Here is a 23,980-nt window from a genome sequence, read left to right as displayed (position 1 = left end):
TTGGGTTTTTAAAAATAATTCAGAAATGGGAATAGAGAGAGTGTGAGAGAGAGATAAAATATTGGTTTTGAAAAAACACAATACTTGTTCTTGTGGAGATGAATTTCGCTTCCTAACCCAATTGATGCTGCATAGGTGGAGGGTTGATGTGCATGTTACTTTGAAGTGCTTCAGGCAAATACACAATTAATGTCTCGGATCATTTTTAGTTCTTCATTAATTTTACATCAGTTATATCCAACTTCAAGGTTTGTTTTGTTGTTTTATTCAAAGAAAAGGCACATTTATTTATTTATTATGCTGGTTGTACTGAACATTGTTTTATTTATTTTAAGTAGTCTGGATTGTTTCAGGCGGATTGTTAAAATGTCTGTAACTGAAACCAGTAATCCTGGAATATCGTTGGAGTCGATGATAATAAAACCTCCTTCACGTCCTACATATGACTTGAAGGGTGTTATCAAGCTAGCCCTGGCTGAAGATGCCGGGGATCGAGGTTTTGATTCATCCCTTTTTAAATTTTCATTTTTTTAGTCGATCTTTGTTCTCCTCACAGAAATTTTTTTGAATGAGTTCGATGTTGTGTGTGTTCTAGAATGTCTGTCTCTTTTGCTTAGTTGAATCCTCAGTTCGTTCGTTCTGATCCATTTAGTTTTGACATTTATGTTATGTTGTTGAGAAACTCCTAAAGATGGGTCCTCGATTCCTTGTATAAAGATACTTCTGAAGCAACATTTGTGGTTTAATGCAGGAGATGTGACTTGTTTGGCTACTATTCCTTTTGACATGGAAGTTGAAGCCCATTTCTTGGCAAAGGAGGATGGCATCATTGCTGGAATTTCACTCGCAGAGATGATATTTCATGAGGTTGATCCCTCGCTAAAGGTATCGATGCAATCACTCTGTGTTTCTTTTATTGGTGTGGTTTGCACCGTTGATCATCTGAACATGGTTGGTAATATATTGTAATGGATTTCAATGTAGATCAAATGAAGTGTTTTTGTTCCCGTGGCTGGTTTACAGAACAGGGGGTAACTATTCCCCTTTCCCTTAATCTTTCTCCTTGAATTGTATGTGGGATTTGATGCTAGATCTCCCAACACCATGACAATGGATTTACCAACTTATCAAGCCAGCACACATGAACAAATTGTGATTCTTTTAACCAGTGAATTTCATATGAAATCCAAAGTGGGTTTTGCATATGCAGTTAATTGAATTTCAATCTTGCAGACCTGGAAAATTGGCTCATTATGTTTGTTGCCTTGTGCAAAACTGCTTATATTGTTCATGTATCTTGCAGACAATGGTTGATGCTGCACACCCAGCGTGCATTTTAGATACACGAAAAACTGCCCAGGTTTACATTTGGTTGATAAGTGGGCGGTATGGTTCATCGCTTGTGCTCCATAGTAATAATCTTTCCATTGGCTTTGTGTATAGATTTTTCTTGACTTGTAACATTCTCTTGTTTTAGGTGCTAATTGATGGAGGTCGGAATCACAGAATGGGTTTATTTGATATGGTTACGAAAAGAGATAAGAGAGAAAAGAGATAATCATATGGCAATAGCTGGAGGTATCATAAACGCCATCAAATCTGTTGATCGGTATTTAGAGCAATGAAACCTTCATATGGAGGTTGAGGTAGTTTTTTCACATTTTAAATTTTTCTAGCAGATTTTAAAGGATCAGAAATAGTTTGATAGTGGGGTGGAAATTAATCTGCAAAACTTTTTGTGCGTGCGTGCCTTGCTGAATCTTTGTTAGTCTTGATTTTTTTTTCCCCTAAAGGTCGATACAAGGACTCTTGAGGAAGTAGATGAGGTGCTACGCTATACATCTCAAACAAAGTCATCCTTTACCCGTGTAATGCTAGATAAAATGGTTGTACCGCTACCTAATGGGGATGTTGATGTATCTATGCTCAAAGATGCTGTGGAGATGATCAATGGGAGATTTGAGACTGAGGTAGCACTTACTATCAGCTATGCTTTATTTCCCTACTCAATATGTGGTGTTTTAGTTTAATCTGAGGAATTTCAATTATATCTAATTTCCTGGGGGGCACTTTTATTAAATTTGACATGTCTTGTGAGGACACAACTCGTGTCTATCTTTGTTCAACAGTCATGTAGAAATCTGTGCAAAACTTCCCATTATTTACATGATAGATATACATGACTGTTGATTGTTGTGTACTTTTGTCAATAAATTAGCATCTGGTTATAATTTGTAATAATCGTTTTGCTTTTTATGGACACCATGAATGATCATGTACGCTGTATTTATATAACTAGACAATACAAATTCAGAGATGCTCACGTATATAGTCGTGTCTCACGAACAGAATTCCAGGAACTGCTATCTAGAACTCCTTATCTGTGTGAAACAATACTCTTTCTCATGTCCCGCAACCAAAATACAGTTTATCGTGATGTCCTCTATGGAAATGTGCTCTCTCTGCTTGATTTCTGATCCCCTGAATAGACAGAATATAGTGGTTGCAATTGAATAAAAATATGTGTTCAAACTATTTGAAACTGAATAGATACCTTTCATCTCTGTTTTGCATTTTTTTAAAATAAAATAACCCTGTGAAGCAACATAAAACTTGCCATCTGAAATGTTCTGCAAGTTTAGTTGTCGTCTCTAGAAGACTGTTCGATTTTCTTCTCTTATACTTATCACAGCCTTTGCCTAGCTGTCTAGGATCTTTTCCATCAGCTTGTGGTGCCAGTCTCTCTTCTTTATCCTGCCTTGCAAATCTATTTAACTGCATATTGCCATGTTATCTTCAACGCTTTGCTTTGTTGCCAACTGTGATATACACCATTATTTGACCTGAGCATATGTCATGCATACAAGTTTCGTATTTACACGGGATATGGAGCTTATGTTGCGTTCTTGTTGAGGCTAACACTGATAAAACTGTTTCACTAACAGGCATCTGGCAATGTTACCCTTGAAAGTTGAAACGGTGCACAAAATTGGACAGGCCGTCTTAAACAACGCCGTGTCCGTGTATTTCTGTGATCCCATATACTGCAACTGCATCGCTGCATCCTCGTCCTAATTTTCATTGCAGCTCCCATTCTCTTACACATTCATCCCGAAGACGTAAATTATTCATACAAATAACATGCATGCCGCCGAATACTTGATCAAGTTGAATTGGTACAGGTTCTTTTTTTTATTTTTGGGTTTTTTTTAAAAAAAATCTAGTAAGGTGGTAAAGTAACAAAACAATAATCTTCATCTCCCATCAACACCCCTACAGAAAATTCATCATAAATTTAAAATCCGAAAATAAGATTAATACTAAGTATATCCCAGAGACCCATCATTACATGCAAGACTCGTATTATTGTGTGACAAAAATTGTCATAAGGCCTTCATCAAAAAAAGAAAATACCACTACCATGGATTGTCATGATGAACCCAAGTTTTCATATAGCAAAATATTGCTTCTTAAGAATTATAAGATATTGCATGTATTTGAAATGGTGCACATATTGGGCCCTGCTATTATCACACAGCCGAACATTTTCTTCTTCATGTATTATCTTCTTCTTCTATTTTTTGTCGTATTTTTTTCCCATTCAAGGAGCAGTGCGCATAAAAAGCAAGCAAACAGGGTCGGCTTGTCCCTTCAGTATCTAAAAAGGTGGAACACGGTCACTCATTCTGAGGCACGAGCAGGGCATGGATTTTGAAGGAGACCATACCCCCGCAAACCATAGCTGCTGGAATTATCTTGAGTACTTATCTGATTTGAAATATTCTATCCTTTTACATTTTAACTTTCAACCAGGGTGCAATTATAACATAAGAATTTGAGATATATATATAATTTGTAATTAAAAGCACCATTTGAATTTGAATTATCACAGGTTATTCTATGTGACAGCAACTAACTAGAATATTGTATATACATTATCAAGTCCCAGTCATTAAAGAGTTAAGTTGAATTATTTTTTTTTAAAATTAAACAAAAAAATCTAAATCTTTGAAAAACTCGTTTGAACTGCGTTTCTAAATAAAATCTATTTTTCAAAACATTGATTTTTTTAGGTATTTTTTTAATAATTTTAATAACTTAACATAAAAAATAAAATAAAATCTAAAAAAATTTATAAACATATATTTTTAATTAAAAAAAAGTATTTTTACAAAAATATAATTCAATGATTATCAAACACATCTATAATTTGTTTTTTTCTTGATTAATTTAATGCAACATGATGTTCAGGGGTGGCTGGCAGGCCCCGGCCCCGGCCCCTGCAAAAGTTTGCCCTTTTAGCTTTAAAATTAGTAAATTTGAACTTTCAACCCTTTTTAAATTTTGTTTTCTAATTTGGCCTTCCCAGCCTAATATCCTTGATGATGCATCGCATGGTGTACACGTAAGTAAACAAACACATTCTCATTAAAACTGTGATTTATAGCGAGAGAAGACAGAATCGTGCTTAGGTTAATCGTTACCCCACAAGCACCTCTTTTACATCTATGCCTAACATCTTTGAAAACTGATGCAAAAATGGCTTCAGCATGCGTTTTTCCTTCCACCAAAGCTCGCTAGCAGCCAGCATTGAAAACGATTCCTTTCGGATCATAATTCAACTAATTGCATCTAACAAAAAGAGATTTGCCCTCACCTTTTTATTTATATTATTTTTTTATGTCCATGGATCTTGATCAATCCTCTCTCATTCTCTTATCATAATTCTCAATTGTTTTTTTTTTTAAGTGTAGTTGTAATTGTTTTTTAAAGTATTTTTTATTTTGAAATATATTAAAATAATATTTTTTTTATTTTTAAAAATTATTTTTAAGATCAACGCATCAAAATAATCCAAAACATAAATAAATTAATTTTTAGTAATTTTTTTTAAAAAAAACACAGGATAACCTGCGTTTGCAATCAATCTGTTACTCCAGTGAAGCTCTGGTCATAATATATATATTTTTTTGTTGAATAGAATATGACTTCATCTCAAGTGGTAGGGTAGAGTTGAATAGACAGCGGAAAGGGAGAACAGAAGCAGAGGGAGATCAAAAACAATGTCAATTAAAATGGCACAGAATAATTTTCAACTATCTTGATATAAAGGTGGACTGGGCTTCGGATCACGAAAGGATTCGTAAGATGTTTTTGTTGAGTCTTGGTGCCCTGCCCTGCCATGGAAATAGCTTTGGCTAACCCTATTTTAAGCACGTCATATCTTGCTTGCAAAATCACGAAAGGAAAATTGGTTTTGTTCAAGCCTCTGCCGGGAAATTAATAGCCATTACTGCCCTATAGCAAGTCGCTGCCTCGCATTTATGCGGGTTGTGCTAGCTAGCTAGCAGTTGGCGTGGCTTGCCCATAATTTCTTCGTGAATCGTCAAAACTGGATTTGGACACTGACATGGAAGGTGGGAAACGCAGGGCAGTAAAAGCATAACCATCCACCACTGCCCTTAGGTAGCTGTTAGTTATAAACAGGCCACTGTAAAAGTTATGCAGATCTCATAGTAGAAGGAAAAATTAAAACTGACTGTTTTTTCCCCTTTGTTTGGAGTCTTGAGTTTGGAAAAAGTATGTATTGATCTCTATTTTTGCACATAAAAAAGGAATTCGAATTCAGAGACTTTTTAAAGGTAAATAATGATATTAATTAATGCAAATTGAACTGCGATTCATTGATTGATAACAATAGTACTAATATTAAAATAATATTACAATATAGATTAAGGAAATTTAGGGCTAGTCTAATATTATTGCTTAATCCAGCCATTAAATCATCATAACAGACAAGGAGACCTGTAAATTAATCATGCTGGGCTCAAATCAACGTTAAATAAACTGACAGACTCGTCTCTCTTGACAAAGAGTCAAACCCTGTTGGTATGAAGATTATTAAAGATTCATATTAAGATAACAGGTTATGTCTCAGGCATATTAATATAAATTGGTGATGTACGGTCATCATTTTATATCTAGAAATATATAAAATGTTTTTCATTATTAAGAGCATTTATACCTTATTTTTTAGAACGTATAAAAATTAAAAACAAATATTTTTCTATATTGAAATTTAAAACTCTTTCTATAAAAAGAACATTTGAGTACTTTTATTATTAACCATATTAAATCTTAGAAAATCATCACATATAGATGTCCCCATCAGTAGAGACATTGCCTCTTAATCGAGGATATTAAGGAGTCGGTATCGACTGTCGAATGTGCAGAATATTTCTGTCGCCACAAGTATCTCGTTTTCTTTTTAATAGATGGATGGGTGGTTGGGGCAATTAATACTGCCATTGCAATCGGGATTGAATTCTTTTTATTTATTATTTTTTGATATATATATATATATATATTTGATCTACATGGTTTGATCTCAATCGCCCATGTGCTGTATGCTATGTATCTTCTTAAGTGAGAATTAATATAGTCCTTACACAATTGTGTTTCGAAAATATTTTTTATTTTATTTTAGATTAATATGTTTTTAGTGTTTTCGGATCATTTGAATGCTAAAAATATATTTTTAAAAATAAAAAATATTTAAAAAGCAATTCTTATTATATTTTAAATATTATCTATGATTGTTGTATTGAATCTGAAAACCGAGAAGGATTACTTAAAAAATGGTGTCTTTCGTCAAGTTTTTTCCTCTCGACAGTTTAATTATTCTACCATCCACCAGATCAACACTAATCTTTAAAACGAAGTCAAGTGTAAAGCCTTCAGTTTTTCTTTTCACCTACAAAGCAAAAGGTCGCTAAAAGAGATGAACATTAATCCATTACCATCAATCTAAAACCCAACATAAACTGAATGGTACTGTATGAGAAGACTCTGTGAGCATTTTGGGTTCTTGTTCTTGAGGTGGCTGGCTACTTTCGGCTGACAGCGATTCTCCTCCTCGAGGAAGCGTAAAACAAGAGATGACATGACCCTGCTTCCGTAGCTTGTCTGTGGGGTGGCCTAGGGTACCTCACAGCCGGGGGCTCCTTTGGAGGACTGTCTGTACAATAGGTAAAAATATTAATGAAACTGTGTTTTTTAAAATAATTTTTTTAAAAAAATATATTAAAATAATTTTTAATATTAACACATAATAATTTAAATATGCTAAAAAATATTAATTTAAAATAAAATAAAAAATAAATTATTTTAAAATACTTTTAGAATGTGAAAACAAACAAGGGTATAATAGCACTACTACTGCGAGACTCTAGAGCATGTTTTCCAAGATGGGGAAGTTATAGCAGTAATGTCCAGTAAGAAATAACCTTTTTTTTTTTGTAATAGTTATTAAAATCTAAAGGGAAAAAAGAAAGTTCCAGAGATAAAAAGATGAGGTGTATTTTGACAACGATTATGAATTTAGCGGTCTCAGCACTAACTCTTGAAGACTGGTAGTTAAAAGTAGGGTTTGAATTTTCACAGAGAAAGAAAGAGCAGCAACCAGACCAATAACATACAAGTCCATATCCCATCTAATTACGACCTCTTGATTTGTCATCTGCAAGCAAGCAAACACGTATCGATTTCCACACAGCATAGCATGCCTTGTCAGACTAGCATCTTGCTTTGCTAATCTCGTGAGCATGATCGAGATATTTACCGACTAGTTAGTGAAAAGATTGAGAGCGTGATCAGCAAAGATTAATTAAAAAAAAATAAAAGAGGTGGTACTTTTACCGCACCTCCTCATAGATATATTATTTATTGGAATGCTTTTTTGTTCTTGTTTTTTTCTTTTAGTGAACTATATGTTTTTTTTTAATTGTTTAACATTAAATCAAGTTTTATGATTTATTATTTATATAATTATTCTAATTTTATGATTTTTGTTACATGTTTAACGAGTTAATTGATTGACTTGGTTTTGTTTTCTTGATTAGTATTTTTTTGAATTTCATCATTTAATATTAAATTGATTAGAAGTTAAACTTTATAGTTTTTTTTTAAATTATATCAGCTTCGATATCATGAATTTTTACTAATTAATCTATGATGATTCGGATGATTTATTATATGTTTTTTAGAACATGTTAAGACAATGCCCGTCGCATCGTTAAGATAAATCCATGAGACCATGTTTGTCTTGTTGACAAATACAATTGCAGTGCATGACTTTTTTCTCGGAAAGGAATCATTGAAATGAGCGAACAACAAACATTTTGCAAAGTATGGGATTCAGGTACCGTTTGGGAACGCGGCTGCGGCCGCGTTCCCAAAAAATTTGAAATTTTTTTTTTGTTAAAATTTAATATGGTTTGTACGTTTTGGATCGTTTTGATGTGCTGATGTCAAAAATGATTTTTAAAAAATAAAAAAACATCGTTGGCATGTATTTTGGCACGAAAAGTTATTTGAAAAGCACCCGCAACCACACTGTCAAACACGCTTTCAATCGCATCGAAGGACTCCTGGCTTATAACAAGGAGTGTTTTTTTTTAGTATCATGGTAAGAAAAAGAATCAGTAAACTAGCACAACTAATAAAATAAAATAAAATAACAAAACAAAAAAGATTTCCATATGATATTTTAATTAGATTGCATTGTTACAATTAACAAAACCTGTTAAAACTCAATAAATTAATTAATTGCACCCTTTAAATTAAAGATAAATTTGTTAAAAAGATTTCCTTGAAATATTAAAAAAAAAACAGTGCTTGTTTAACCTTCTGGCTTACCAGGCTAATCTTATTCTCTGAGTGGGTTGATGATGACAACATTAAATCATCGTGCTTAAACAAATACTCTTTATCAATCCTGAGATTCCATGTGGGTCATGTCATATACATAGGTTTTAAATGAGCATTTTTCAAGCATTATCCGATGAAAAATGTTTGACCATTAAGATTATCAGCATGATTTTGAGGATTTTCTGGGCTTAGAATAAATCTAGGCAAGGAGCAATTAGTAAACGGAAGGCCTTTTCAAATCTTAGGGCAGAGGTAAGGCTAGAGTGGGGGCCTTTCGTACCCTGAATTTGACAAGAGCAAAGCGACCATGACTAGGAAAAAAAAAAAAACCATCCAAAAGCAATCCAACAAAACATAACATAAGCCTCACATGGAAATGAGTCATGGATGATGATGATGATGATGATGGAGAAGAATTGTCTAAAGGGGGGCGGCTTGTACTCTACCGATCATCCCATCAATGACTGTTCTTGTGTGGAGATGATGCAGCTCTCTCTCTTTAATTATGGATCATCAAAGACGACGTCAACAACCAACATGATAAAGCACACGAAAAGGAAATAATGTGGGCAAAAAAGCCTCCCCTTCGGCAACTTTGCAGATGTTTTCTCACCAAACCAACCCCCCTGGATAAACAAACTACCATTTTCTTTCCTCAAAGTCCGATTTCGAGCTTTCGAGCTTTAAATCTGTGTTCAGTTAATACCAACATTACTCTCTTTTACCAAGAAACTACGGGGCTCGTTGATATACAATCTTGATCTCGTGATTTTTTTTTTTTGGTTTTCCGCAGGATCAGAATGTGATTCTTGGTGCGTAAGGATTATGCAGTTGCAGATTTAAGATTCGTGATATATATATATATATATATATATATTTGTGTTGTTTGAGGGTCATGTAAATTCTATTTTACAACATCAGATCATGCAACGAACGCATTATCTCGTTATTCCTGCCCATGAACACACACGACAACTTAAGAGGTCAAAATTAAAAAAAAAAACTCGTTATAATTTATTTTTTAAAATAAAACCGAAGGTTTAGTGAGTTGAGGGTTATCATGTACCGTGCCTTATTCTATTTTAATGCGTAAAATTTAACAAGAAACAGAGTTTTCTTTATTTATGGTTTTTGGAGACAAACCTTGAATGTTTTTTTAATATTTTTTGCTTGAATGAGATTGAAATGAGATGTTTTACACACTGTTTGGTATTGTGTTTGTAACTGCGTTTCATCAAAATTTTTAATTTTTTTTTTGTTAAAATTGAGTACGGTTTGTTCTTTTTGGATCGTTTTGATGTGTTGATGTCAAAAATAATTTTTAAAAAATAAAAAAAAATCATTGGCATGCTTTTCGACACGAAAAGCTATTTGAAAAGTACCCATAACCACACTACCAAACACTCTCTTACAATGTATCGTAACTTGTGAAATGGCAGTGCATTTTAATTTTGTATATAAAACTAATTTAAACAAAATATCGAAAATAAATTAAAAGTTGGACTTGGATAATTCAATTCAACCCGTGGAAGATTCATTAAAACCAAACCCGGGTGTAAATTTGACCCACTGGAGAAAACCATCAGCCACCAAAGCGTGCACATTCTAGACGTTGTCAGAGAAGAGTGAAACACACGCGCATCGAGAAAAGCATGGGGCGGTAATTAACTTGACTGGAGAAAGAAATCTCCCTTTATTATATTTCTTTTCACCTAAAGAAAAACCGTAACAATCCTTCTTCTAAAAGAGGATTTAGGACATCTTAGATTGTTTTTTAAATTATTTTTTATTTAAGAATATATAAAATAATATATATTTTTAATTTTTTTAAATTAATTCATCAAAATAATATAAAAATATATAATTTAAATAAAAAAATTAAATTTTCATAAAATAATGATTATATGAAAATCACAAAGCTCTGTTTGCTAGGAGGGATGTGGGCAGGGATGTAAAAAGGGGTGCGTGAGAAATGAAGGATCTGTGTTTTCCTTTTCTTACACCATAGAGAAAAAATCGTTGCTTGCTTATCAAATAATTTATACCCTTTACACTTGATCCACAAATAATTATTTTTCAGACTAGATGGTGTAAAAGCTAAAATAATATATTTTTGATCTGTGAAGATTTGTTTTTTTATTTATTTTACATGTAAAAATCTAATTTTCAATAATTTTAACTAAAAATATATTTTTTAAAATTATAAAAAACCTATAATTTTTAATCGCAAAAACTACCGTAATAATAAGCACACAGCTTTAAACCAAACCGCTTTAAACTCTAAAAGACCAAAAATCCACAAACGATTTCTTCCCTCCTAATTATGAAGACAAGCACACACCCCTTTAAGCCAAACCGACCTTTACAAGACTTAAAGTGTTCTATGTGTCGTTGCTGACGTGGTGCGTGCGAGAGAGCTGCAATTTCTTAACTTCAATTTGTATATAAAACTATTATCCTAAACTCAACAACCCAGCAAAATCAAAGGAAAAAAAAGGAGGAGATTCTCTATTTATTTAATTAAATCTAAATAATCACGCAGGTATGCTGACCAATGAACAGAGAAATCTTGAAGTGCAGGCACCCCCTGCCACAACCACCCAATAAGAGAGGAGAGACAAATTACAACCAATATTATTCTAAACCCTAATCCAAATTCCAAAATTCCAAGTACTTGAACAGAGAGAGAGAGAGAGAGAGGGAGAGACTATTCAGAAAGAGAGGGTGGGCTACTTTTTACTTTAAGTTCTTGAAAAAAAAAGAAAAAAGAAAAGAAAAGAAAAGAGAAGAGAAGAGACACATGGAGCACCATTTTTATTAAAGAAAGTGGAGAGAGGATAATAATAATAAGAAAAAGAAGAAAGGAAAGAAGGAGAGAAGGTGGTGGTGTAACTAGGAGAAGTAATAGTGATAGATAGCAGAAGAAGTGCAGAAGAAGAGAAAGAGAATTAGTAATATTATTATTAATCGAGATGCGTGCACAAAATATTATTAAAAATAAATCTGACAATTCGTCCTCCTCCTTCTCCGTACTCCTCCTATTTCTACTTTTGATCCTCATTTTGCCCAGTATCTAACTTTGTCTCTGTTTTCTTGGATGTTGATTCCTTTTCTTCATATGCTTGAATCGATCTGCGGATGCATTCTTGATGAATCAGGTATCAGTTGGTAAAATATTTCTTGTGCTTCCTTTTGCTGCTGCTGCTGCTGCTGCTGCTGTTTAAGGGGATCTTTTTTGTTGCTATAATGATGTTAACTTTAATTGTGGTGTAAATACTGGAATACACTTGACAGATTTGTGAGTGGCTATTATTTTTCTTGTTGTTAGGATTCCTTAACCCTCCCTGGATATATTTTGTGATTCTCGGAGGATTTTCTTAATTTGTTTCTCCTTTCTTTCTTTATTTCTTCTTAATTACATTTAAAATGTCAAAATATCATACAAATTAACCACTCCCACCTTTTTTTTTTTTTCTTCTTGTGGGGGTTTCAACTTTAGTCAACTCAGTTCATTTCTTGATTATCTTTCCAAATTCCCTCTAAATTCTCCTGAAGTCAAAGAAGAGTTTTTTTTATTAGTGGGGGGTCGTGATTTAAATTGGATTGGTTTTGCTTTCTATGGGAATACCTGATTCTTCTCTATTCTATCTACTACACAAAGTTAGGTCTTGGATTTCTTGGGGAGCAAGTGATCTTTCACCATCTTGTTTGTCTGCTAACTTCGAGATGCCTAATAACGATACCGTCAACATGTGTAGTGAGTGTGATTCAAATAATAACCAGTTTTTTAACGGATACCATTGCCAAAGTTGTGGTAAGCGGTCATGTTTCAATTGTATGAGAGGATACCAATCTGATGTTGTGAACTGCAACGGTGATTTTGGGGAGGCTATCAAATACTGTAAGTTTTGTAATGGGGTTACTGTGAAACGTGATGGTGGAAGGAAGAATAATGAGAAAGTACATCCTACTGACTCTCCAAGAGGGAGCCCCGAGCCACCTTCACCTTCTTTTAGTGCTGCATCGATCCAGAGTGATCATCTTGTCCACTATCTCGAATCCAGGGATTGTGGGTTTTCTCCTAATACAATATCCTCCAGGAGTATGACTTCTTTTAGTGCTCACCCGTCTCCCGTTTCTGTTCGTCGTTCATCAAGCAGGTAATAATTCTCAAGCACCCCGCACCCTATTGTTTGATTAGAATTTACATGCTGTACTTGTATTTTTTAGTATGGTGTCAGTTTTCCCTTATCTGTATTTTTTTTTCTCCGTAGCTGATGAATCTTTACATGTATGTATTCAATAATGCAGGAGTGATGAAGAAGAAGCAGGGGATTCTGGGAAGCTCTTTTACAGCCCATTGAGTGAGTACTCTCATGATATTTCAGATATAGATTCAAGTAGTGTTAGTGCTAGGCTTGAGTTTTGCAATTGTAAGTCAGTGGGATCGAGTCCTTTAGACAGCCCGTCTAGGATTGATTTTAGTTCCTATAGAGTTGGGCATACTGTACAGAGGGGGCGAGAAGGAACCTCATTGTCTCAAAGTGACGGTCCCTTTGATAAAGAAAATATGGTAATTTTAAGAGGGCCTGATAAAAGGACCGAGGATCCAGAGAATGCTGATGATTACTCTGATGATGTGTCAGTGTTGAGGGATCAATATGACAAGTCCCAAAAGCCACTGGATTTTGAAAGCAATGGTCTTATCTGGTTTCCCCCACCCCCCGAGGATGAAAATGACGAAACAGAGAGTAGTTTCTTCACATATGATGATGAAGATGATGATATTGGGGATTCTTCTGCAATTTTCTTACCGAGTAGTAGCCTCTCTTGTACGTTTCCATCAAAGGAAAATCAGAATGAGATTAACAAGGACCCTCTTAAAGCTGTGATACAGGGGCATTTTAGGGCTCTTGTAGCGCAGCTTTTACAGGGAGAAGGTATCAAAGCCAGCAAGGAGGAAACCAATGAAGAATGGCTTGACATAGTCACAACAATTGCATGGCAAGCTGCGAATTTTGTGAAACCAGATACCAGCAGAGGAGGCAGTATGGATCCGGTTGATTATGTAAAGGTTAAATGTATAGCATCAGGAAATCCAAGTGATAGGTATGCTTTTCTTTATGTTCTGCAGGTGCTTTATCTCCAAACTCTCCACGCCATTTCCATGCAAATAATGCCATTTCTTTTTAAGCTGTGGATATCTTTTGCACTTGCAGCACTCTTGTAAAGGGGGTAGTTTGTACAAAAAATATAAAGCACAAGCGCATGACCACACAATACAAAAATCCCAGGTTACTTCTTCTAGGAGGAGCGCTTGAATATCAAAGTGTTGTGAATCAGCTGGCATCTTTCAATACCTTAGTGCAAAAGGTACATTTGTCGTGTGTAAAATTCTTTAGCTTTAAGCAGATTTCAAGATTTATTGGGATGGGGATTTAAACATTAATCTTTGATGCAGGAAAATGATCATCTCAAGCTGATCATGTCGAAAATAGAGGCTCTTCGCCCAAATGTTCTGCTGGTTGAGAAAAGCGTATCTCCATTTGCCCAAGAATATCTATTGGGAAAGGAAATTTCCTTGGTGCTTAATGTGAAAAGGCCTTTACTGGAACGGATAGCTCAGTGCACTGGTGCTTATATTAGTCCATCGTTTGAGAATATTTCTACAACACGACTGGGACACTGTGAACTATTCAGGGTAGAGAGAGTGTTTGAAGAACATGAGACTAGCAATCAGTTCAACAAAAAGCCATCTAAAACATTGATGTTTTTTGAAGGGTGTCCAAGGCGTTTAGGTTGCACGGTTTGTAATTAAACTCTATATTATTATTAGTTTTCATTGAATTTGCATTTGGCTTGATTAGGTTCTAAAATACATAGAGATGCACCTTGTCCACTTATATTGTCATTACTGGTCTGTGCAGTGAATTTTACCCCTTTTCAATCTCTGGAAATGAAGGTTTCTTTGGCTTGTGTTTGCTTGCACTCTAAACTTGTGTAGCAATGCATTCAGTTGCATAAAGTCAATATTGTCCACGATCTATTAAACATTCAGCTTTGTGCATTCCATATAATTTAACATCTTTGGTAGATTCCTTCAACGAGAATAGTTAGGGAGAGAATGTGACCTGTTTTTGGTTTAAGATTTCTTTATATATACTTTTGTGGAAGAATCTGATATCTAGTCAACTTGAGCAAGTGCATGAGTTTCCTAGATAGGAACTTGTCTCTCTGAACTTTTGTCCATTTAGGTCCAAGCCATATTACTGGGGTTTTGTGGACCATGGTACTGAGAAAAAATAAGATGTCTGCTACATATTTCAGCTGTCCTATGCTGCAGGGCTCTAGGATAAATGCTGCACTTCCCAGGCATTTTGTTGTCAACTTTGTGTAGATTGTTGATGCATTGAATAAGTGAGAAAAGGAAGTATGCTGCTTTTGTTATGTTGGTTAAGGATTTGTTAATTTTGAACGGTTTAGTCATGCATTGACTAATTCTGCTTCATTGTCACATGAGAGTTGCATCATACTTTTGAAGCAATTTGCTACAAATTTAAGTTTGGATCTTCATATTTAAAATACTTCTTCAAACACCCAGAAGGTTGCTTTTATGTTCATTTTACTGTTGATTACTCTGATGTAGACAAGCTATATGCCACCATTTTGTCTCACTGTAGTTCTCTCATAATTGCTCTATGACCCTACATTGTCATCTTAAGATTTGCGAAGAGAAAAGTTTCAGAATTTGGTTTTGGTTTCTTATTAGGTTTGTGTGGTCCATATTTTAGGTGCTGCTGAGGGGTACATGTCGCGAAGAGCTAAAGAAGGTTAAGCATGTTATTCAATATGCTGTTTTTGCAGCCTATCACTTGTCCCTTGAGACTTCTTTCCTTGCTGATGAGGGTGCAAGTCTTCCTAAGCAGACAGTTAGACCCTCGATTGCTATTCCTGAGAGGACAGCAGCAGATGAATCCATTTCAGTTATATCTCCAATAACTTGCCATGCTAAAGTTGCTTTGTCTGCTCAAGATAATGATGGATCACTGGGTGTTAAACCAGAGCATGAAGGATCAGAATCATTGACCGGGGACCTTGATGCTGTTGTCATTCCTCCCTTATCTCCTTGTTCTGTCACTTGTAAGTCCGGAAATGAACTCTCTATCGCATACCATGGTGATTTAGTGTCTGATGTGGGACGATTGGATTCGTTTTCCATAAGTGAATGTGAGGGTCTAAAGATTTCTGTTGTGCCTCCTCCTGGTATCGATAATCTTTCACTACCAGAACTACAAGATATGATGGCTCAAGAGGGGGGGCAACTTATGGGGACTCGTGAATTGGTACAACCTGAGAAGATTGATGAAGATGAAGTTTCCAGTGAATACTTCTCTGCCACTGACACATACCAGAGCATATTAGTATCATTTTCAAGCCGTTGTGTGCTGAAAGGAACTGTATGCGAACGCTCACGGCTTCTGCGCATAAAATTCTATGGATCTTTTGATAAGCCACTTGGAAGATATCTTCGTGATGATCTGTTTAACCAGGTGACTTCATAGGTTTTGTTTGTCCTCTCTTGTATGACACCTGTTACATATCTGAAGCTTATATTTTAATGGGTTTGTTGTCACCAGAAATCATGCTGTAAGTCATGTAAGGAGCTAGCTGAAGCACATGTTCTGTGTTTCACTCATCAGCAGGGCAATCTTACAATCAATGTTAGATCCCTTTCCTCTGTAAAACTACCTGGAGAACGTGATGGTAAGATATGGATGTGGCACCGATGCCTAAGGTGTGCTCACATAGATGGAGTCCCGCCAGCAACTCGTAGAGTTGTTATGTCAGCTGCTGCCTGGGGACTTTCTTTTGGAAAGTTTTTGGAACTGAGCTTTTCAAACCACGCAACTGCCAATCGTGTTGCACCCTGTGGTCATTCATTGCAGAGAGACTGTCTTAGATTCTATGGGTAAATTTTTGTAGTCATGGAATTATTATTGTTGTTGTTGTTGTTGCTGCTGCTGTTTTTCTTTCGCTCTTGTGTTGTTGGTAATCGCGGAAAAGTCTCCTCTCACAGGTTTGGGAGCATGGTTGCGTTCTTCCGGTACTCCCCTATTGATATTTTGAATGTCCATTTGCCACCTTCGGTGCTTGAATTCAACAGCACCATTCAGCATGAGTGGATAAGGAAAGAGGCATCCGAGGTGCTTTTTAAGAATCCAGGCTTGCTTGCTTGCTTTAAATTGTTTTATTGTACTAATCTAATGTGGAACTGATATTTTGAACCTTTTTGCTATTTTACACAGCTCTTGGGCAGAATGGAAACCTTCTATGGTGAGATATCTGGTGTGCTTGACAGCATGGAACAGAGAAGTAAATATTTTGGCGGTGAATTGTCAGATACCAATGAGTTACAGAGTCACATCACGGAGCTGAAAGATCAACTCTTAAAGGAAAAGGATGATTACAATGTAAGTACATGCTTAGTTATTAGATCATTCCCTTGGAAAGTTAGTGTTAGTTCTTTAGATCTTTAGAGCATTATTATCCGACGTTTATCATCTAATGTTGTTGTCACTCTGTTTATCCTTGTGCATAATGTTTTCAAATTTCAAGTGATGAATCTTCTAATCAGTCCCCTTGATAACAGGTCATGCTACAACTGGCTGTTGTGGAGAGTTCAGATCAGACTGTCGTTGACATTTTAGAACTCAATCGCATAAGACGTGCTCTTCTAATTGGTTCTCATGTTTGGGATCAGAAGCTTTTTTCACTGGACTCTGTCCTTAAAACAAATTCTGTCATTAAGGCTAAAGAAGGTGGGGTGTCTTATACTGAGCTCAAAGATTTGAGAAATGATATATTTTGCAAGGATAGCAAGTTTGACCGTGATCATGAAGAAAATATCTCTGGGTTTTCAAAATCAAAAGAGATTGTTTGGAATGATTTTCAGTCAGAGAAGAAAGAAACAAGTCCTTCCTTTGAAATTTTTTTACCTGAGCATTCATTGCTGCCACTTCATCATAACACAGAGGATGAAGTGCATGCAGATGGGGAAACTGTGAATAAGACATTCTTTAATGACATCCCTTCCCATGCATCCAATCTCTCTGACAGAATTGATTCTGCATGGACAGGTACCAATCAACTTCCAATTAAAGTTCAACCTCTACATGCACCGCAGGCAGATGCAGATGGATTCCAACCTGGGCCTGTCAGGCAGCCAAATTTGTTTGATAATCCTCCTTTTAGAAGGATGATGGCACCATTGAGAGTTCATTCTTTTGATTCTGCATTGAGAGTCCAGGAAAGGATTCAGAAAGGGTTGCCTCCTTCAATGCATTTGTCAACTATCAGATCATTCCATGCATCTGGAGACTACAGGAGTATGCTGAGAGATCCTGTTTCAGCGATGAGGACTTATTCCCAGACATTGCCACTGGAGGTGCAGAAGTTGAATTTAATTCCCAATTCCACGCGCACATTTATCTCTTCTGCTGCTAATATGGCCGGAGGAGCTCGGTTACTGCTACCAATGAGGACCAACAGTGATATAGTTATTGGTGTGTATGACAATGATCCTGCAAGTGTAGTTTCATATGCCCTCAGTTCCAAGGAATATGAGGATTGGGTTACTGATAGGTCAAATGAGAATGGAGGAATCTGGAGTACATTTGAGCGGAGTAAAGAAGGTTCTGCAGCTTCCTCTTTTACAGCCTGGCAGTCTTTTGGTTCTGTGGACTTGGATTATATCAGTTATGGAGGTTATGGGTCTGAAGATCCTTCATCATCCTTGGGTAACTTGTTTATGGTTTCAAAAAAATCTCCACATCTGACAATTTCTTATGGGGATGATTCTTCCTTTGCTGGAGGCAAAGTGAAGTTTTCTGTTACTTGTTATTTTGCGAAGCAGTTTGACTCTCTTAGGAGGAAATGCTGCCCTAGTGATGTAGATTTTGTTCGTTCACTAAGTCGCTGCCAGAAGTGGAGTGCTCAAGGAGGGAAAAGCAATGTATACTTTGCCAAGTCATTGGATGAGAGATTCATCATAAAACAAATAAAAAAGACTGAGTTGGAGTCCTTTGAGGAATTTGCACTGGAATATTTCAAGTATCTGACTGATTCTCTCAACTCAGGGAGCCCAACTTGCTTAGCAAAAATTCTTGGTATTTATCAGGTTAGACTTTTGTCCTTGCTTTTATGAGAATATACTACATGCATGGGTAGGGGATACTGGGTGCAGGGGTGGAGTACATTTTGATTTCTGGTGATTCTTATCTGATTAGTTTGGTGGCAGGTTACTGTAAAGCACTTGAGAGGTGGCAAGGAAACAAAAATGGATTTAATGGTGATGGAAAACCTCTTTTTTAACAGAAATATTGCTAGAGTTTATGATCTTAAGGGCTCTTCTCGATCCCGCTATAATCCAGACACATCTGGGTCCAACAAGGTCTTACTTGATATGAATCTGGTGGAAACACTGCGTACAGATCCCATATTTCTTGGAAGTAAGGCAAAGAGAAGCCTTGAGAGAGCTATATGGAATGATACGTCATTTTTAGCGGTAAGCCTTTTGTTTAGCATCTTACCACTGTAAACATGAAAAGGTTTTTTCGCATTTGGTCTTTTATACTCATTTATGGTTGTGTTTTGATTTTTTCAGTAATTCCAGTAAGCTTAGAATATTCAGTTTCTGAAATTCAAATCTAAAAGCAGTAGCAGCCTGAAAGACCTGGACTTCTGTTTGCATGAACTGTCACCTTCCCCTCTCCGTTCATTGATTGAGACGTTCTTTATTTCTTTAGATAATTACATGATCTGTTTCAAGCAATCAAGGTTTTCAGTTAATGTGTTAATTAAAAAAAAGCGTTATGGTTTTCTTTGGGTGATATCTAATATTAAGCACTTCTAATCTTGTACTTTTCTAGCTAGAAATTTGCCATAAAATGTTGTCATATTTATTCTCGAAGGCAGAGCACTGTAAATTGTGAAATACTAGCAGGAAGGTTTCCAAAGTCTCGCTTTTAATTGACAAAACTGAAAGAAGTCATGATTGGCTTGAAAACAGAATGATGTTTGCTGTTACGAAGTCATGGCGGCATCACTTGAAAAGTTGAAACCTAAAAGTTATTTTCAGTTTCGTTGTTTAGATACTTTCCTTCCCTTTTCCTCTTCTTTTGTTTTGAGAACCCTGCCAACCATTTTCTTTCTCTAATATATTATCTTGCTTGAGCTAGGAAATGATTAAATTTTTTAGGCATTCCATCGATGTCTTTCTTATAATTGTTTTTTCCATTTCGCTGTGCCTTTCCAGTCTGTTGATGTTATGGACTACTCTTTGCTCGTTGGAGTGGATGATGAGCGGAAGGAGCTGGTTTTAGGTATCATTGATTTCATGAGACAGTATACATGGGACAAGCATTTGGAGACGTGGGTCAAGGCATCTGGAATCCTCGGCGGTCCAAAAAATGCTTCCCCAACAATTGTTTCTCCAAAACAATACAAGAAAAGATTCCGAAAAGCAATGACTTCATACTTTCTCACAGTTCCTGATCAATGGTCTTCATGAACTGAATCATTGCATTCTTTTCATTCATAATCATTTGTTCATTAATAAGGCAATAGGATTATAGTTAGAGAGATGAGGGGGAAGGATGCAATCCAGTCCCAGCAATGTTTTTTCCTGTTTTTTTTTTTTTTTGGTGAAATCTTGTATACGAGGGAATAGAAATTCCTTGTAGAGAGGCCTTTGTACATCTTTTTATACATGTGCAATTGTCACCTGGAAGAAGAAACCTCAATGTACTTTGTACTATGATCCTTTTCCTTTGATGGCAAGAATAGCTGGTAAACTTGAACTTGAAGTTCTTAGCATATGGAATTTTCTGTCATGTGAGAGAGCATCTCTTCGAGCTTGAACTTCTGAATATGTTGTTGAGTAATCTAGCATTTCAAATAATTGCATTTCCTAGTCTTTAATTTTTGTTAGCAAGTTGTAATATGGACTATCTAATGTTCTTTTCATCAACTTAATGTTACATTTCCAGCCAGTATAGCGTCGCTGACAAGCTTCATACAAACCAATCATGGTAAACTTGATATCCTTGTCAGTAAAACTCAATATCAATTTAGACATTTTCTTATTTAGATTCTCTCTTATGTTAGAAAGAAAATGTTTCCAATATCTTTAAGACATGAGACGTGATATGATTTTTAATGTCCATGTGTTAGGTAATAGCATGATATGATCTCTACCTGACATGTAGGGAAACAAGCTTCACAAGCCTTCAAACTAAGAGGTCTGTAATTTTAATTAAGAAAAAAAAATTAAACTCAAGCTATATGTATATATATCGTGGAGTCATTGCAGAATTTTTCGTAAAATAATTTACAGCCAAAGGTTACATCTCTCAGTACTCTAAGCACATCCTTAAAACCTCAAAGCTCCTTGGGTTCTATGTACAAAAACAAGAACGAGGTCCGTGAGAATCTGCAGGGCTGAAGTAGAGGGAATGCGATTAGCTAGGTTATATTTGTTCTCTCGACCACCTTGATAATCTGTATAAATGAAACTGCTTTTGCTTCAAAACCACAATATATATATATATATTTGGATCATTTGCTAATAAGAAGCCACGGCTATTTGCGTCTCTCCTTCACCGACTGGCAGGAAACTCACTCGCTTCTGCAAAACATTGAATAAATAAATAAAGAACATGCATATTAATCGATTCACGGTTCACATATTTAGACTGTTTTCAGTGAAGATGCAAATAGCTGTGGCTTCTTTATATATATATGTATGTATGATCAACAAACGTGCCTGCAACTCTGCAAGTATATATTCACAAGTTCCAAAAAAGACAGACCAGTCGCATTAGATAATTAAGTCAATAAAAATTTCGTTTGGAGAGACTGTAATATACAATACTAATTAAGCAATGCATGGCGCCATTAACAACAGGCTAGCCTTCGGAATTTAAAATTCTTAGTCCATGATATTATTATATTAATAGAGGCCTGTCGTTTTACTTGGTCTAGGTTAATTTCTCTCTCAAATATACAGAAAAAGCAATAACAAAAACCGCTACCAATTTATATTATATACTAACAATATTTTATGCAGGAAAGCAGTTCGAAACCCAACTTTTCTCCCATGAACGTGAAAAGTAGGGAAAATGTCTTTGACTAGGCACGGCAATTCTGGACCGTTAATTAGAGTTGGTGAACGAGGTGTAAAAATTGACTGAACATATTTTGTGAAATATTTGCAGAGTTATTTATTCTTTAAAAAGCTGCGATCCAAAGTTCTCGATCTGTTTTAATGTATGTTTTTTAATTAAAAATATATTAAAATAATGTTTTTTAAGTTTTTTTTAATTCTTAATATAAACATATTAAAATTATTAAACAAATACCTAGAAATTATCAATTTAAAGCCTTTTCAGATGAGAAACAGTTTAAAAAACAAAAATAAATACACTCTTTGTGCTAAAAGGTGCAACCCTTATATTTTTTATGCCCTTACCATCATCTATCATCATGTAAACCTCAAAAAAAAAAAAAAAATCGATATTGCGCTTCGAGGATCATATTGCGCTCCTATGATCTTTTCTGATTTTAACTTAAACTTCTCTACCCAAATTAAAAAGTCTATATGTACACTATTTTATTGCGTAATTACACAGGAAAAAAAAATGTTTGAAACGAAAGTCAAATTTTGGTTGAAAATACATGAATAGAACCGTACGTCTCGCAACATGAAGTCACAAACTTTCAATTAAAAGTTAATATTAATTAACTAGATCCTTAATTAAGAACTCGAAAGGTTCTGCTAACCGACCTCGGGAAAGTCCCTCGTCCACTTAATTATTATTATTATTATTATATGATCTATACTAAGTCCGTAGCTCGAAAGAGTTAACATTTTCAAGTAATCAAACCACATGACATGAACCAAAAAAATGTCAAATCCCCCCAAAAACTTCTAATCTAGACCTCGTACGTAGCTCGAAAGAGTTAACATTTTCAAGTAATCAAACCACATGACAAGAACCAAAAAAATGTCAAATCCCCCCAAAAACTTCTAATCTAGACCTCGAGTTCGTAAGAATATATATATAAACTAATGTGGAGAGGATTAAAGGCAAACACCATGCCACAAAATCAGTATTAATGTCGAGAGGAACATACCTCACGTGCCTTGATGATACCTTGGCTGCTGACTCTCCCATGGCCAGTACTCTTCCAATGAACTTGTTGCTGCAACAACGCACTCTCTTGACCATTTTGTGCAATCTCACGAGAGCTATTATTGCTGCCACCTGCAGTGTTTGCCATGCAGAGATCCACAATCTTAGCAGCTGCCTCAGTCTCATCTTTACTTTCTTGCATCAACCTCTCCACTTCTGCCTTTGGTAATCTCATCTTCACCCTCATTGCACCACTTTTTGCCTCCTCGGCCTCAATGCTAGCAGGCTTCATTATCGAGAGATCAGATGTTGATCTCCTAGAGAGCATTAGGCTTTCGAGCCTGTCTTTAGCACTCATGTTAATCCCTGAACGAACCCTTCTTGGAACTTTCTCAGTTGGAGTCTTTGGTAGCTCTACTAGGAAGTAAAGCCTTTTTGGCACCAAGTCTTGGTGTTCTTCCAATGGCTTTGCCCTAATGCCATAATGCTTAACAGCCTCTGATTCTAGCAAAACATGCCCTGGATAGTCCTTAACTACCTCCCCAGCCTTCACTGGTGTCTTGAATTTGAATGTCTCACCACTTATCTTCATGACTTTTGCAGTCTTTTTCCATCCTAAACTGTTGCCCATACTTAATTTCTCTCTTAAATTTGAACACACAATGAACAAATGAACCCCTTAATCAAGGAGATCAATGCTCTTTAGTGTATACTTTATATTACTAGGAATTATAAAGCTGACAAAGGGGCGCCTGTACGGTGGGTGTAAGATAAGGACGCATGGATTTTTGGGTACCTGTTAATATTATAGTCAATGAAGAAGGCAAGATTTTAAATTGAATATTTGAAATAGGCCGAAGTTTGACAAATGGAGAAAAGTACGTCTGGTCTCGCTTTCTATCCTAATACCAACTAAACGGTTTTTTCTAGTTTAGCTTTATATATATATATATATATATATATATATATATATATATATATATATGCATGCTTAGGTGCCATGGAAAATGTAGTGCTGGATAGCTAGTAACCTCCAAATACCCGTGATGGGTGGGTAAAAATAAGCACGATTACATAAT

At 35.6% G+C, this 23,980-nt stretch overlaps 2 protein-coding genes and 1 pseudogene across 4 annotated transcripts; 2 read left to right on the top strand and 1 right to left on the bottom strand.

Moving 5' to 3' along the window:
* On the top strand, positions 1-3,167 carry LOC133696736 (nicotinate-nucleotide pyrophosphorylase [carboxylating], chloroplastic-like; annotated as a pseudogene).
* Positions 3,168-11,222: 8,055 nt separating this feature from the next.
* On the top strand, positions 11,223-20,573 carry LOC133697843 (putative 1-phosphatidylinositol-3-phosphate 5-kinase FAB1C). 3 transcript variants are annotated; one of them, XM_062120650.1, is made up of 12 exons: positions 11,224-12,869; positions 13,021-13,818; positions 13,929-14,082; positions 14,171-14,515; positions 15,501-16,259; positions 16,347-16,678; positions 16,787-16,913; positions 17,016-17,180; positions 17,360-17,528; positions 17,847-18,886; positions 19,007-19,273; positions 20,024-20,573. In XM_062120650.1, the coding sequence occupies exons 1-12, from the start codon at positions 12,328-12,330 to the stop codon at positions 20,276-20,278; spliced, it is 4,953 nt and encodes a 1,650-aa protein (XP_061976634.1). In that variant the 5' UTR covers positions 11,224-12,327; the 3' UTR covers positions 20,279-20,573. The 3 variants fall into 3 exon arrangements, with proteins under 3 accessions (XP_061976633.1, XP_061976634.1, XP_061976635.1); XM_062120651.1 differs by having other exon boundaries at positions 11,226-12,869; positions 13,021-13,073; positions 13,596-13,818; positions 17,360-18,886; XM_062120649.1 differs by having other exon boundaries at positions 11,223-12,869; positions 17,360-18,886.
* A 463-nt stretch (positions 20,574-21,036) lies between these two features.
* On the bottom strand, positions 21,037-23,643 carry LOC133698025 (uncharacterized protein At1g66480). Its single transcript, XM_062120884.1, has 2 exons — positions 22,903-23,643; positions 21,037-21,394 (listed from the first exon to the last, which is right to left on the bottom strand). The coding sequence occupies exons 1-2, from the start codon at positions 23,530-23,532 to the stop codon at positions 21,332-21,334; spliced, it is 693 nt and encodes a 230-aa protein (XP_061976868.1). The 5' UTR covers positions 23,533-23,643; the 3' UTR covers positions 21,037-21,331.
* Positions 23,644-23,980: the final 337 nt, after the last annotated feature.

The sequence above is a fragment of the Populus nigra genome, chromosome 6 (assembly GCF_951802175.1).
Source record: "Populus nigra chromosome 6, ddPopNigr1.1, whole genome shotgun sequence".
Lineage (NCBI taxonomy): Eukaryota > Viridiplantae > Streptophyta > Magnoliopsida > Malpighiales > Salicaceae > Populus > Populus nigra.
Note: the sequence above shows the minus strand (reverse complement) of the source record. Positions and strands in the feature narration are given on the sequence as shown.

Excerpts from the sequence above, each read along its gene's own strand:
- LOC133698025 (XM_062120884.1), bottom strand. The coding sequence starts at position 23,532 with ATGGGCAACAGTTTAGGATGGAAAAAGACTGCAAAAGTCATGAAGATA. Across the intron at positions 21,395-22,902 it reads GTATCATCAAGGCACGTGAG|AAGCGAGTGAGTTTCCTGCC; the intron begins GTATGTTCCTCT and ends AATGTTTTGCAG.
- LOC133697843 (XM_062120649.1), top strand. The coding sequence starts at position 12,328 with ATGGGAATACCTGATTCTTCTCTATTCTATCTACTACACAAAGTTAGG. Across the intron at positions 12,870-13,020 it reads GTTCGTCGTTCATCAAGCAG|GAGTGATGAAGAAGAAGCAG; the intron begins GTAATAATTCTC and ends TCAATAATGCAG. Across the intron at positions 14,083-14,170 it reads TCAATACCTTAGTGCAAAAG|GAAAATGATCATCTCAAGCT; the intron begins GTACATTTGTCG and ends TCTTTGATGCAG.